The 13,279-nt window shown below is 51.8% G+C and overlaps 5 protein-coding genes across 5 annotated transcripts; 2 read left to right on the top strand and 3 right to left on the bottom strand.

Annotated features, from left to right (window-relative positions):
- Positions 1-293: 293 nt before the first annotated feature.
- Positions 294-2,238, top strand: USO1 (Intracellular protein transport protein USO1; the record flags this gene model as incomplete). Its single annotated transcript, XM_066152101.1, has 3 exons — positions 294-1,274; positions 1,337-2,172; positions 2,220-2,238. The coding sequence occupies 3 exons, from the start codon at positions 294-296 to the stop codon at positions 2,236-2,238; spliced, it is 1,836 nt and encodes a 611-aa protein (XP_066008406.1).
- A 283-nt stretch (positions 2,239-2,521) lies between these two features.
- On the top strand, positions 2,522-3,641 carry CGGC5_v008966 (uncharacterized protein; the record flags this gene model as incomplete). Its single annotated transcript, XM_032020362.2, has 5 exons — positions 2,522-2,571; positions 2,626-3,076; positions 3,129-3,278; positions 3,337-3,447; positions 3,510-3,641. The coding sequence occupies 5 exons, from the start codon at positions 2,522-2,524 to the stop codon at positions 3,639-3,641; spliced, it is 894 nt and encodes a 297-aa protein (XP_031882665.2).
- A 386-nt stretch (positions 3,642-4,027) lies between these two features.
- rmt3-1 (Ribosomal protein arginine N-methyltransferase rmt3) lies at positions 4,028-5,872 on the bottom strand (the record flags this gene model as incomplete). The annotated part of the gene is made up of 4 exons (XM_032020363.1): positions 4,028-4,908; positions 4,968-5,084; positions 5,166-5,540; positions 5,623-5,872. 4 exons carry the CDS (start codon positions 5,870-5,872, stop codon positions 4,028-4,030), a joined length of 1,623 nt encoding a protein of 540 aa, XP_031882658.1.
- A 703-nt stretch (positions 5,873-6,575) lies between these two features.
- On the bottom strand, positions 6,576-9,288 carry CGGC5_v008968 (putative oligopeptide transporter; the record flags this gene model as incomplete). Its single annotated transcript, XM_032020364.1, has 8 exons — positions 6,576-6,650; positions 6,716-6,828; positions 6,895-7,109; positions 7,188-7,333; positions 7,399-7,407; positions 7,462-8,626; positions 8,693-8,814; positions 8,926-9,288. 8 exons carry the CDS (start codon positions 9,286-9,288, stop codon positions 6,576-6,578), a joined length of 2,208 nt encoding a protein of 735 aa, XP_031882659.1.
- Positions 9,289-10,084: 796 nt separating this feature from the next.
- RAV1-1 (Regulator of V-ATPase in vacuolar membrane protein 1) lies at positions 10,085-11,886 on the bottom strand (the record flags this gene model as incomplete). The annotated part of the gene is made up of 6 exons (XM_032020365.1): positions 10,085-10,314; positions 10,369-10,597; positions 10,676-10,926; positions 10,988-11,234; positions 11,290-11,733; positions 11,794-11,886. 6 exons carry the CDS (start codon positions 11,884-11,886, stop codon positions 10,085-10,087), a joined length of 1,494 nt encoding a protein of 497 aa, XP_031882660.1.
- Between the last annotated feature and the right edge of the window lie 1,393 nt (positions 11,887-13,279).

The following is a 13,279-nucleotide window of genomic DNA, read 5'->3' on the forward strand; positions in this document are numbered from 1 at the left end:
ACTCGCTACTGTGAAATATTCGCTCTAAATGCAAAGAAGCCTCGATACCTGCACAAACGGTGGTCACCCTGGTTCGATGCGAAAGTACACCTTGCGTTTTAGTCACTCAATTAATCTGGGTAACACGATACGGCAGCTTCAAGCTTCTCAACTGAGGATGTTTTTATGACTTGAGATTACTCCAACTTGGCTTCTCATTGCCACTTCCATTGCTATTGCCATCTTCTGCACAATTTTCCTGTCGTCAGTGGGCTCGCTGCAAACCTTCAATGGCTGGAGTTTGAAGGGACAGCATGTTTTCCATCTCCACTGCACCGGCAAAGCAGTCGGTCGGCGAGACCATCACCGTCTTGAGTGGCCGTCTCAGCTCCGCAACCTTGCTCGAAGATCGTCGCGCTGCAATACTTGGCCTGCGCAGCTTTGCCAAAGACTTCCCCGCTTCTGTTGCCTCCGGAGCTCTGCGCAGTCTCATAGGCAGCTTGAGCAAGGATGCCGAAGATGTTGATACCGTCAAGGTGGTCCTCGAGACCTTGCTAATGCTTTTCAGCCCCAACGAAGACAGCCCAGAGGCCTCGGAGGAAATTGCGCTTTGGCTCGCTGACGAATTTACCATGCGTCAGGAGAACATTACCCTGCTACTCGACTTCCTAGACTCCAGCGAATTTTACTCCCGACTCTACTCCTTGCAACTCCTAGCTGCCATCCTGTCTGCCCGGACAGAGCGGACTGAGGAGTGCGTCTTCACGGCTCCATTAGGCATATCTCGTCTGGTGGCTGTATTGGACGACTCCCGCGAAGCCGTCAGGAACGAAGCTATCACCCTTCTCACCTATTTGACACCTTCATCGACTGACATCCAAAAACTCGTCGCCTTCGAGAATGCATTTGACCGCCTATTCAACATTATCATATCCGAAGGCTCCTTGTCCGAAGGTGACCGTGTTGTGGAGGACTGTCTGATTCTCGTTGCCAACCTGCTCAGGAGAAACCCATCCAACCAGTCTCTGTTCCGCGAGTCTGGTGGAATTCGCCGGTTGGCCGTCTTGCTGGAGGGTGCGGGAAAGGCCCAGCGGGAGGAGGCCGAGATTGCCGCATGGGCACAAAACCAACGCAATCGGAATATATATGCCCTTTTAGCTGTGGTGCGCCTATTCCTAGTCCCTGGGGCTGTGGGAACAGCGCAAAACCAGCTTGCTTTCTGGCAGCATGGCCTGCTGTATCATGCTCTCCAACTTGCGTTTAGCCGCGTAGCCCAGCTTCCAATCAAAGCAGAGGTTGGTCGTTTCCCGTCAGCTACGTCATTGATGCCGTCGTGTTAAATATCTTGTGCCTGCAGGCTCTCGAAACCTGCGCCGATATCATCAAAGGCAACGCCAGTCTACAAGAAGGCTTCGCTCAGCTCCAAGTTCCTTCACCTCTCGATTCACACACCCCAGTCGAAGTTAGCCAAGCAAACAGCGCCTTTCAGGTTTACGTGATAGACGGTCTTCTGGATTTGGCACTCGGTGTCGAAGATACCGAGGCATTCGACTTGCGCCTGGCGGCGTCCGACTGCCTCAAGGCTTACTTCTACAGTCATGCAGACATCCGTCTGCATTTTCTCAGAAGGGCTATAGAAGGTCACAAAACAGGCGCGGACGAGACAGCCAACGTACTCACAGTACTTCTGCGGCCGTCTCCAAACGCCGATATCACTAACCCCTACCGCAGCTGGTTTGCTGCAACCATTATGTTCCACCTTGTCTTTGACAACCCGGAAGCTAAGAGCCTAGCTATGGCCGTTACAGAGGGCGACGCAGAAAGTGGCGAAGAAGTCGTCACAAGCATTCAAATCGTCGCCGCACACCTGATATCTGGTCTGAATCGAGAGGGAGACAGTCGCGTGGTGATTGGATATCTAATGTTGTTGCTTGGTTGGCTCTTTGAAGACTTGGACGCCGTCAATGACTTTCTTGGAGAAGGAAGCAACACCCAAAGCATCATTCAAGCAATCAATCATCCGTATCCTTCAGGCGAGATCGTTCAAGGGCTCTGCGCCATGCTTCTCGGCGTGCTGTACGAGTTCTCGACTAAAGACTCTCCCATTCCGCGCACAGACTTTCACTCCATCTTGGTGTCCCGAATGGGACGCGAACGGTATATCGACAAGCTGTCCAAGCTGAGAAGCAATCCGTTAGTCAGAGACTTCGAAGTCATCCCGCAGAAGCTGAGCAATTCAGGGTCCGGCAAGCTGCCTGATGTCTATTTCGATGCTACTTTTGTCGAGTTTTTCAAAGACAACTACAGCCGTATCTTGCGTGGCATGGACCGAGATCCTGGGTTGGAGATATCTGTTGTTTCTAATGGCGTGCAGAAGGGTGTTTCGCGCGAACTTGTTGATTCCCTTCGAAGCCAGTTGGCTGAGAAGGACCAGGCATTGCAGGAAGCACAGGTAAGCATCGAAACTGTCGGCCGGCAGATTGGCCAAGAACAGGCAGACCATCGGCGAACTCGAGAAAGCTCTGCTTTGGAGCTGGCAAGAATGAAGCAACTGAATGAAGGGTTGCAGCGGCAGCATGATGCGGAGCTTCGGTAAGCTCTATCCCGTAATCGATGGGAGAGGAAGGCACTGATACCCAAGTCTAGGACTCTGCAGGACAAAATCACGGCCTTACAAGAAGAACACCAAAAGCAGATGGACCAGGCCCGGCGGCAGATTGAATCTCAAGTCGCAGCACTGGAAAAGGAACACAAAAGGCAATTAGCGGATGTTCAAAACCAGGCAGAAGGCCGCGTCTCTGCTCTAGAAAGGGAGCACAAGAAACAGATGGCAGAGATCCAAGTTAAGACGGACCGCCGGATCGCAACTCTTGATGAAGAGCACAAGGCGATTGATCAAAGACAAAAAGAGGAGATGGATCGGATACAGAAGGAGGTTAAGGCTCAGGTGGCTGCTCAAAGTGAAGAGCATCACAAACAATTAGAACATGCAAGGAAGACGGCGGAAAACGATGCCGAACGCGTTCGGCACCGAGCTGAGGCCGATATGGCTGATCTCAAGGCCACTATCAGTCGACTAGAGGTTGACCTTATGAAGGTAAGACTCTTAATGCTAGTCCGTTATCCCGACTACGACTTACCTATGCTAGGCCAAGAAGACCAAAACGCAAGAGATGCAGGCACTCTGCGATGATTCCACTAGGAAACTACAAGAGCAAGAGGGCCTCATCAAAAAAGCCGAAAGCCGCGGAAAGCAGCTAGAGAGTGAGCTCAGGGAGACTCGGGAGAAGGCCATTCAGGTTGGTTCTATTCATGGTATGCGCGTCTAGACACATTTACTGATGGAGCCTGCTCCAGAAAGAGGCGGCTGTTCGAAAGGCCGAGGAAGACAAGCAGGCAACACAAAACGAGCTTGACGACCTGCTCATGGTGTTTGGCGATTTGGAAGACAAAGTTGCCAAGTACAAGGTTTGTTCTCCGGTTACAGAACTAGGCCACTTGCTAATGATTCTTGTTTCGTATTTCATCAGGCTCAACTCAAAGCACTCGGCGAGGCTGTCTCCGACGGAGAAGAAGAGCAAGAGGATAGTGATGAAGATGATGAAGAGGAAGATGACGAGGACGACGCCAAAAGTGAAGACGCGAACGGCACCAAGACATAGTTGCATGCTGTATCGTCGAAAGCGCCGCCATTACTAAGGGATGAGCAGATTTCCACCGTCTTGGGGCAATGTTCGGTATCATATTCGAGTCTACATAGTTGTCCGTCACAGAAGGCGAGACTGGTGTTGTTCGCTTGTGCGTGTCTACCTAGTCTATTTGGCATGAATAAGCCCACTGCTACTCCACTGTGATTCGACACCGAGATACGCGCATACCCAACGTCCACTTTTTGATAGGCGTGAACGCCGCTGGGTATACGCCTTGACGTCATTTAGTATTCCAGCAAAATCCTTCTTGTGAAACCCAACGCCGCCCACGGTAACCACTTGGTCTCAATGTCCTACAACCTGCCAAATCGAAATGATCCCGGAACCGAGAAACACCTCTACCGCAACTTCCACAGTTGCTTTTTCTCTCCTTGGCCAGACACAGTCCATGTGTTGCCGATGGTTAGGGCGCGTGGGTTGTTTTCGGGTGCCTTGAAGACGATGCGGCCCGAGACATCAGTCCCGGCTTTAACTTCGATGTTGTCTTCCAGAGATTTGCTCATCAGGAAACCCTGCTTCCAGTGGGTGGCGGGGCCGAAGGGGCCAGTGGTAAACGCGATCTCGCCGGGGCGGGTTCCACTGGACTCGCCAGGCTTGACATGCAGGCTCGCCGGAACAGTGTCCTTCCGAGAAGTAGTAAAGAAGATATCAAACCAAACCAAGAACCCGTCGAGTGAAGGAATGTCCCTCGACAAGGTGGACTTCCACGGGGCCTCAAAATCGAGCTCCTCGGTTTTGATGCTGTGCAAATCCTGGAATGCGATCTGCGTTGCAGAGCCGCAAACACAGCTTTCGGGCATGACTTCGATGCGCGCCTCGTCGTAGATGCCAGTCTTCATAGACTTCATGTCAAAGCCGTAGACGTCGTCCCAGAAGGTGATGAAATCTGTGACATACTCGGGGTCCGACACGGGAGCAGCCCAGATGGTCGAGACGCTAGGGACAAGCAGACCGTCAGGCTTGAGGTAACGGTCTCTGGCCCAGAGAACGCTAGGCAGCATGGCTTCATAAAGGAGACAGTATCCCATCCATTCACTGATGATGATGTCCACCTGATCCACCGGAAGGTCGATTTCCTCGATCCTTCCCCGTATGCAAGTGATTTGATCAGTGAGTCCGTTGTGGAACACATTCTCTCGGGCCTTGTCAATGATGTCCGATTTATCAACCGCAAAGACCTTGGCTGCACCAGCCTTGGCGCAAAACATGCTCAAAATACCTATTGTTGGTTGGGCATTAGATTTTGAGAGCAAAGAGCGACCTAGGTCCACAGCTTACCGGTTCCGCAACCAATATCGAGCACAGTCTTTCCCGCAAACAGATGCTTGTTGTCGTAGACAAAATCGCGATATGCATCTGTCCGAATGGTATCCTTGAGCATGGTTTCATGAATATCTATATTGGTGTTAATGAACTGGTTGAAAGCATACCTCGCAGGACAAAATTCTGCGAGGCTTTCGATGTCTACGAACTTACCATTGCTAGCATATGATTCCCAGTAGTACTGGGACTCGTCCTTGCGGGCCTCCTTGTCGACCGAACGGTCCCGATGGCTCCTGTTTGGAACATCTTCTCCCCAACGCTGATCCAACGTTTGTTCGACGGCCAAGCGGTAGCTGGCGAACTGTGCCTTGACTTTCTCCAGATCGTCCTCAAGTTGAGCTTCTCGGCTTGACTTCGACTGCAATTCCTCTTGAAGAACACTTTGAGAATCAGAGCCAAGGTCTAGCTCAGTTAGTGCCATGATCAGAGCGTCATCCTCGATGACGGGCTTGAAGAAGCGATCATCAGAGATGTGCTCGGCAGAAATAATTTCGGGCAGACGAGCACCATCGTGAGTGCTTTGGCGGACTGCGGCGGCGATGTCAGTTTAGGAAGACGCCACCGATGTCCACGAGGTGAGCGCTGTGAACGTAGTTGTCTAGAAACTCACCGAAGTTGACGAGCCTTACGGTGCCGAGGAAGTCGAGGCCGAGCCGATGACGGACTTCAAGGAAATCGAAGTTGTGCTTTTCGCGGCAATGCTGCAACATGGAATCGAGACTGGGAAAAACGGAGTCGTCCAGCAAAGAGATGAAGTCCACGGTCTCTTCCTCCTCAGGCTCGGCATCTTCCCAGTCAGACTCATCCGATGAAATGTCCGACTCGGGAAGATCCTTCTTGTCGAGCTTGTCATTCGCCATGGTGAAAGCCAAGCAGGGTAGTTTGCTTGGGTGTGTTTTAAATATACGTCCTCAGTCCTGGTTGTCGAATTTTGTCTTCGGTCGATGATCGTTGCAAAGTGAACACTGACTGAGTTGAAAGTGACTGGTGAATATTTTCCGTCGTCCACGCCGAATGTGTGGGCCTCATTGGGGCAGGCTTGGATGGGCCTGCCTACGGATGCCAATGCAGTAACAGGGAAGCTGCAGCCAACGTGCCACCGTGCCTACCATGCGTAGGAGTTGGAGTCACTTTTTGTGCGCTGGTTCCGTCAAACTGGACCTACCTATCCAGCCACCGGCTGCCGTTTGGTTGTCCCGTTCCGGTCCCATCCCGTTCAGTCCAGTTTAACGCCGGTTGTTCTTCGGGCGCAAGTTTGCAAAATTCCATGCCAGCCAGGCACATGAAATACGAAAATAGGTGAGTCGTGACAGGGTGACCCTAACAATTTCAACTAGGTACCCTGCCCAAGTAATTATTAGTTAGGTACACGATAAACAACATATCCCAATAAATTGCCTTCCCAACTTTATGTAGGCTTCCTTTTGTTTCAGCCTGGAACGGGGGTGCCATTCAAACCTAACGCACCTGCCCTTGCCTCTTCTTCAAACCACTCGCCTCTTGTCCGCCTCTACTGTCGTCTCCTCCTCCACTTGACCCGAACCACACCGAAGACCTACCTACCTAGTAATGCGGTACACTAAGGCTCTGCAGCACAAGATTGACAATGCTCAGGAAGCCCTCTCCTAGAATGAAGCCCTGCAGTAAGCACACAACGTCAGCCGAGAATCAAAACCACCACACTGCGCACGACTACTACGCACTGACGCAAGCACAATCAATGGTGTGCTGGACTGCCCTCGCCGCGAGATCCAATACCAGCTGAGCAAGCCGCCGACCGTCCGTGCCAGTGTGAAGGATGGAACGTTGTACATTCCTGTGCATCTGTCAGAATCCATTTTCGCCTCTACGTTCTTTTCAATCAACCCCTGGTTAAACTTACCCACAGCCACTGCGATTCCGCCCGGTATAAAAGACCGCCATACTTTGCCAGTCGCCGTTGTCCTTATCATAGTCGTGATAGCAAAAATAATGGCAAAGGCAAATGCCCATTCCCTGGCATTCGGTGGCAGACCTTTCCCGGTAACGAGTCTGGCGGTGAAGATCCAGACGTAGCCCGTCGGGACCTGGAACAGATCACCAGGAATTGCATAGACCCTGTATCAGTCAATTATTAGCCTTCCATGTCTGCCCAGACGGTGTAGAAAGGGGGCCAAGGAATATAGACACACTCACGCCGCGTATAATTGGTAGACAAGAGCGCTCACGACAGCACCAGCCGTTGCGCCAATAACCTGCCCCCAAAACTGAGCATTAGGTGCGGCACCGAGAAGATGGCCTGTCTTCAAGTCCTGCATGAGGTCCCCGGCTTGTAGAGCACCCTGGAAATCGAGTTAGATGTACACTTAGAGATGTTAGGGTTGCGTTTCAACCACACTCGACGTACTGCTTCGGACTGCGTGAGCATCATGGTTAGCGTTGCTTTACTTCATCTCGATGGCATACTTACCACTGCACCCGCCACAAGGTTGATCAATACACTAGACTTATGCGACTGTGGTATTATAAGGGCAAAGAACAACTGCGCCAATTTACTGATTCCCGACACAGGATTTAAGTCCGTCTCACCCAGTGCTCTCACGCCCATAATGCTGAGCAGAAGGGCCATGAGAACAGCAACAATGGTCGCATAAAGCGGGACAAGATCGCCAAAGACAATATGGATCGTCATGATGCAAAGAAGAACAGATAGAACAAGCCCCACCGAGACCAGACGATTGCTAATCTGTTGCTCAGGTGGTGCGTCTGCATCGTCTTCCTCCGTATAGTTGTCAGGCAAAACCGAAGCTCTGCGACGCACCATCGTGTTTGGTCCTTGGTCAGGCAGAAGACGCGACGTGCTGGTTGCTTCTGTCTCCTCTTCGGTTCTCAAAGCCGAGTAACCTTGCCTAGATTGGTCCTGGGACCGGACAAGCTTCCGCCAGATGCGCAATACTCGTTGCGAAAACGTATTGCCAGTCAAAATACTCAACCGATGGCAGAGTGGCCGAAAGGCAGTATGACCAAGGCTCACGATGGCATCAGCAAGCATAATAGCCAACGAGACCCATACGATCCAGCCTTTACTTCCAGTCTCCCAGTCATCAATCGAGCCAGGTGCCCATCCATTGTATTTGGCCAGAGGTGAAAGAATACCCCACCCCACTGCTGCACCCAGAAGCATATGCAGGGTGGTCTCGGGTCCCATAATGATTCCTTGCCCTATGTAAGCAGGGCTCGGATTCAGTGTCCACAGCCAGATGCTGGCGGCTTCGGTCCCAAAGACGGGAATGTTGCGCAGGCTGGGTAGGAAGTAAGAGCAAAGCGTATAGAGACCCGAGACTCCGAAGCAAATCAGCAGCAACCTCATGTTCCCGGCCCAGTCCTGATGAACATCAGGTTCCGACCCTGCGATGCGGCCATGTTCGGCATCTGCGCCTGTAGCGGTGCGACTGTTGTCCATGACAGTCGCCTCGTCAGGGCCCGGCACTAGACTCGCGAACCCACCAGCTACAGTGTCTTCCGACCCGCCTGAATTTGAGATACGTGTCTGTCCGTGTAGCACGCCAATGAGTACGGCTGTGCTGAAGCCACTCGGAAAGCGCAGCCTTTCGCGTATGATGACCTGCCGACGTCTAACGAGTGTTAAAAAGAAAGCGAGTACAACCCGAAGGTGGAAGGAATCATTGGGGCTGTCTCACAGAGGAACGGCGAAAACGACACCGAAGTAACATAGACCTAGGGACCATAGGATCAACTTCCATAAGCTGATATCGAGTGGCCCTTGCTCATCGGTCGTGAGAAGGTAGTTCATGGCGGGGATCTGCATTCATGTTCAGCCGTGTCTACTTGTGCTAAACCATTGCAATAGATGACTTGACCTATTGCAAGATGGCGAAAGCTTTCCTTTGCTTATGATGACGGGAAGACATACAACACCGACGAAGCCACATCCGAGAGGCATAATGGCCATACTCCCCGCAACAGTCTGAACAAGGACGTTCTCGACAGGGCTAAATGGAAACTTCAAGTGACGCGCGAGCGCCTTGAAAATGCCAAACCCCATCAGGCTGGCGGGCATGGTCATGGTGCTCACCCAGCCCGTCTGCAATCCAAAGTACATATTTGAGAAGCAGATGACCAGGCCGACGAGCAGACCGACCACAACGCCACGGATCGTAAAACTGCGGCCCTGTATGGTCGGACTTTGCTTGAAAGAGTCTCCGCCGCTGTTGCCGCCAGCGGGTGTCGCGTCAACAACAAGTTGGCCATCGTGATAACCCCGATTTGGAGCCATGGTAGCCGTCACTTTTCCTTGGTGGATAGAAAGACAGCCTATGGTGCGGAGAACTGATGGGAGCCGATGAAAACCACGTAAGTGCCTCGGTACGAGGGTATCGTCGACGTGGCTGAAGGGTATGATGATGGCGATGTCAATTTGCTAACCAACCCGGCGTCTGAAGCGCTCCCTCAGCGGCGAAATCATGCATGAGGTGGTGGCAGGTTGCTTGCAAACGGCGACTACGGAAGAGCCAGAGGAAGGGGTAATGAAGTCCAAAGCGGGCAGATATGACTCCGTACTGTTCTGTGGTGAAGTCAATCAAGTAAGATAAAGTACGGTCGCAACCCTTGCCCGTGCAGGAGAGATCCTCGAAACGGCATGGGTAATCCGGATTCGTATCCGCAATGGATCGCTTATCTTTTGATCCAAACTCCCAAGTTTGTCCGTGCTTGGTCAGAATTGAAGCACGTCGCGACGTGTTGAAGGCCCATCCTTACATTAAGATTATGCCCGCCCACCACGCTAGTCCGGCCCGGAACTCGGTAAAGTGACGTGCGGGCTCTTGCTGTGTGGCTTAGTAATCTTCATGATTGGTCCCTCGTCTACCAAGCAAGTGATCGGAGTTGGTCAAGGCTGCTTTAACGACAGCCTGACGCGGCATGCGTTCGTTTCTAATATTGCACGCGTTGTAGATGCTAGAACGATGAATCTACAACTCGATTTTCGCTATGTGAATGCCTCGCCCTCCTGGTTCATGGAGCCCGGCGGATCCCCCCTTTATACCACGTGGCCCGTGTTCGCACGCCGACAATTAGAAACCGAAGCTATCAAGCAGTGAGCTTGAGTCCGGCTCTTGGAAGACTGTCGGCGCTGAATCCTTGCTCCTGTTCACGCCAGATCTCATCTCCACATGAAGGGTCGACATTGGGAGATCTGCAACGACCAATGAACTACGGCGACGCAATAGCTTCAGCGGATTGATTTCGCCGCCCAACCCGTTCGTTTTGCTTATGGCGGATTTCAAGAACTCCCAATTACGGACTGCCATTTTGTTAGTTTCTCGTATCCGCATGTCAATGTTGCATTCAATCATACCGAGATCTAGGCCGAGTAGGTCGCAGCCCATTCGGTCGTAAAGCTTCGCACTATGTAGCACAAACTCCCATTCTACGCGAGGAGTGACCTTGGAGGCCCCGCGAAGCGTCTGCAGCGTCTTTTGTCGCAGCTGGGCATACAAAACCACTAGAGCCGGGTCGTCTGTGAGGAACAACTTCGATTGCATGTCAGGGGTACATGGTGTTTCGATCAAGGTATAAACGGGTGACTGTGCCAAGGATCCAGACGTGGTTAGTAATCGATCAGACACGCCGGGGCTAGCTGTTGGGAGGAAGCAATAACTCACAATCAAGGCCCTTACAGCCATGTCTTTGCGATTTAACATCCAGAAAGTCCAAGAGGCGAGCCAACGATTGCCTTCCCTGGCCGCCAGAGCAAGCACCTCTTCTTCCAATAGCTTTCTTAGAACCGGTCCCTGATCTCCTTCGTAAACCCTTGCAATGGCAACTGCACGCTGGAGATCCCGCAACTGATTAAGACAAACATTGACGGCGTCCTGAAGATGATCCGCCAGGAGGAAAAATGCGGCCGCGTACTCTGTTGGGCCAAACGTCAGCAAGTCGTGAGCGGCTGCAAATGTGCACACGCAAGTACTCACCGAACCGACGCTTGCTGAGCAGAGCATATGCGTTCTTGAGGGCTTTTGTTCGCCACACTGGATCATCAAAATTGTTCGCGAGGAAGCGCTGAGTCGTAGCCTGTTCACGATTTCCGTATGCCATGCGCCACAGACCCTGGAGCACCGTTTTCTTCTTTAAAGCCAAGTAATACAGACTGCAATCGACCGGGTTTTTCGCGTCACTTTTGGTGTATTCGTTTCGAGCAACATTTTCAAACTGCGCTCGCTGTAACTCAATCAGCTTCGGGGGTGGTCACGCATCACCTGATTAGTGTTCTTACCAACGCATTGCGGTCACCCAGCCACATGAACATGCCGCTTTCTTTCGCGTCTTCCCAGCGAATGCCGCTGTGACACTGTTTCGTGACAAAGTCAACGAGAATGTCCTGGCTCGTGGAATGATAGGCCCAGTTGATCTCTCTCCAGGACATCTGGATTTCGCTCGTCCGCCCTTTCCGTAGGGCATGTTGGCGGAAGAAGAGCATAAAGCGAGCGCCATTTTCATCCAAAGATCTACGTTGTTTCTCAACGAGCCCGGCACACTCGACAATGTCTGCCAATTGGATCTGCTCATGCCCAGAGAGCTGTTCAATATCGACCTTGGTCAACCGCTCGTTGATTGCATAAGCAACGTCTTCAGTGAAGTTTTCGTCCTCTTCATCCGCAGCTGCCTGGTAATCAAAGTGAGAACTAATTTGCGATCCGGACGCATGCATTGCTGATGCCTGCCATTTTCTTCAGTCAGCGCTCAATGAGATGCCTTTTGGCTAAAGGAAGGTTGGTACCTCGTCCTGGTAAAACTCAGATGGATCGAGTCCAAGGTAGTCGTCGATGGGTTCATCTGCGACGTGAAACTTGAGTGTCTTGTACAAAGACATAAGCACTTTTCGCACCGCTATACTCTTTCCTGCAAGAATGCTCTGACTCAGAAACTGTGGGTGGAAGATTGGCAGTGGACCATTAAATCGTTGAACAGCTTCAAATAAATCCCATACGCCATTCTTTCTATGGGGAAGCTGTAAGCTCTTTACCAACGAGCCAGAAAGATCATATTCTCTTCCGTGAACAAACATCTGGTTGCCAGAACCGATAACAAGATGCCCATCACCAAGCCAGGTCGAATCGCCTATGGGATGGGGAGTGAGCTCTCGAATGCTGATCTCTCGCACAGCAGCCCACGCCGGTCCTTTATTGAGATAGTCAAAACGCATCTGACATAATAGAACAACCTTGGACTGGAAGCCCACCGCCAGTATTGACTGTGAGTCTGGAGTGGATGTCCAGTCAAGGTCCTGAATTATGTTGTTAGTTCCGTAGTTTTGTGTGAATTCGAGTCGAGCAGCTCCGATGTCCCAAATGGATAGCTGGGACCTGGTTGAATCGACAAGTGCCGCTTTCTTGAGTGTACTGCCGCTCACCAATGCTGGCTCCGAAAGTCCCGTTTCGGCTGAACACGTTGAAAGCCATCCAACCCTGTCCTCTGTATAATCGACACGGGCTGTCCAGAAATCAACCCGCCCAGAATGCGTGTACGAAATAGCAATATCCTTAGCAAAGACGTCAAGAAAGCCGGATGTAACAGGTGCAGAGCCTGCCGGGTCAACAGGCAAGACGTAGGCAAGACCTTCGATATTGTCAAGTTGAAACCTGCAGTACTCCTGTATCGAACCTTCATCGCGCCCGTTGACACAAGTTTCGGACCCTCGGCGTGAATACTGCGGGAGATTGACCTTCCAAACGAGACCCTGCTGTTCCGAGGTGACAGTTGCAATATGGGCTACTGCGTACTCCTCGTGTGGCTGCCTAGGCAGTATCACCAAACACAGAGGCTTGCCAGCAATCTCATAGGACTGACGTGCCAACAACATGGCCTTTGGCAACCGGCAATCCCAGAGATTTATGGTGTTATGCTCCAGAAAAATGACAAAGCGGCCTTTTCGGAGAACACATATGCGGTGAATATGTCCACTACCTGGAATGACACTCTGTCGCGATAATCCTGATTTGGTGTTGCCGTTATGAGTCCAGACGATGCTTTCCCCTTCCGCTGTCCTGGAAACCACTGCTCGCCCGCTAAAATTTCGGACCATCTTCTTGATAGGAGCCGAGTGCCCAGACCACATACATTGCCGAGAAAGGCAATTCTGGTCGGCGGCCGGGCTGAGGAAGTCCACCAAGTCAGATTCGTAAACATGTATTTGGCCCTCAAAGTCGTGAAACAAGATACGTAGTCGCCCAGTCCGCCGGTCACAATAACTTTGTACCACAACG

This window comes from Colletotrichum fructicola, assembly GCF_000319635.2.
Source record: "Colletotrichum fructicola Nara gc5 chromosome Unknown KSG_Nara_v1_contig05, whole genome shotgun sequence".
NCBI lineage: Eukaryota > Fungi > Ascomycota > Sordariomycetes > Glomerellales > Glomerellaceae > Colletotrichum > Colletotrichum fructicola.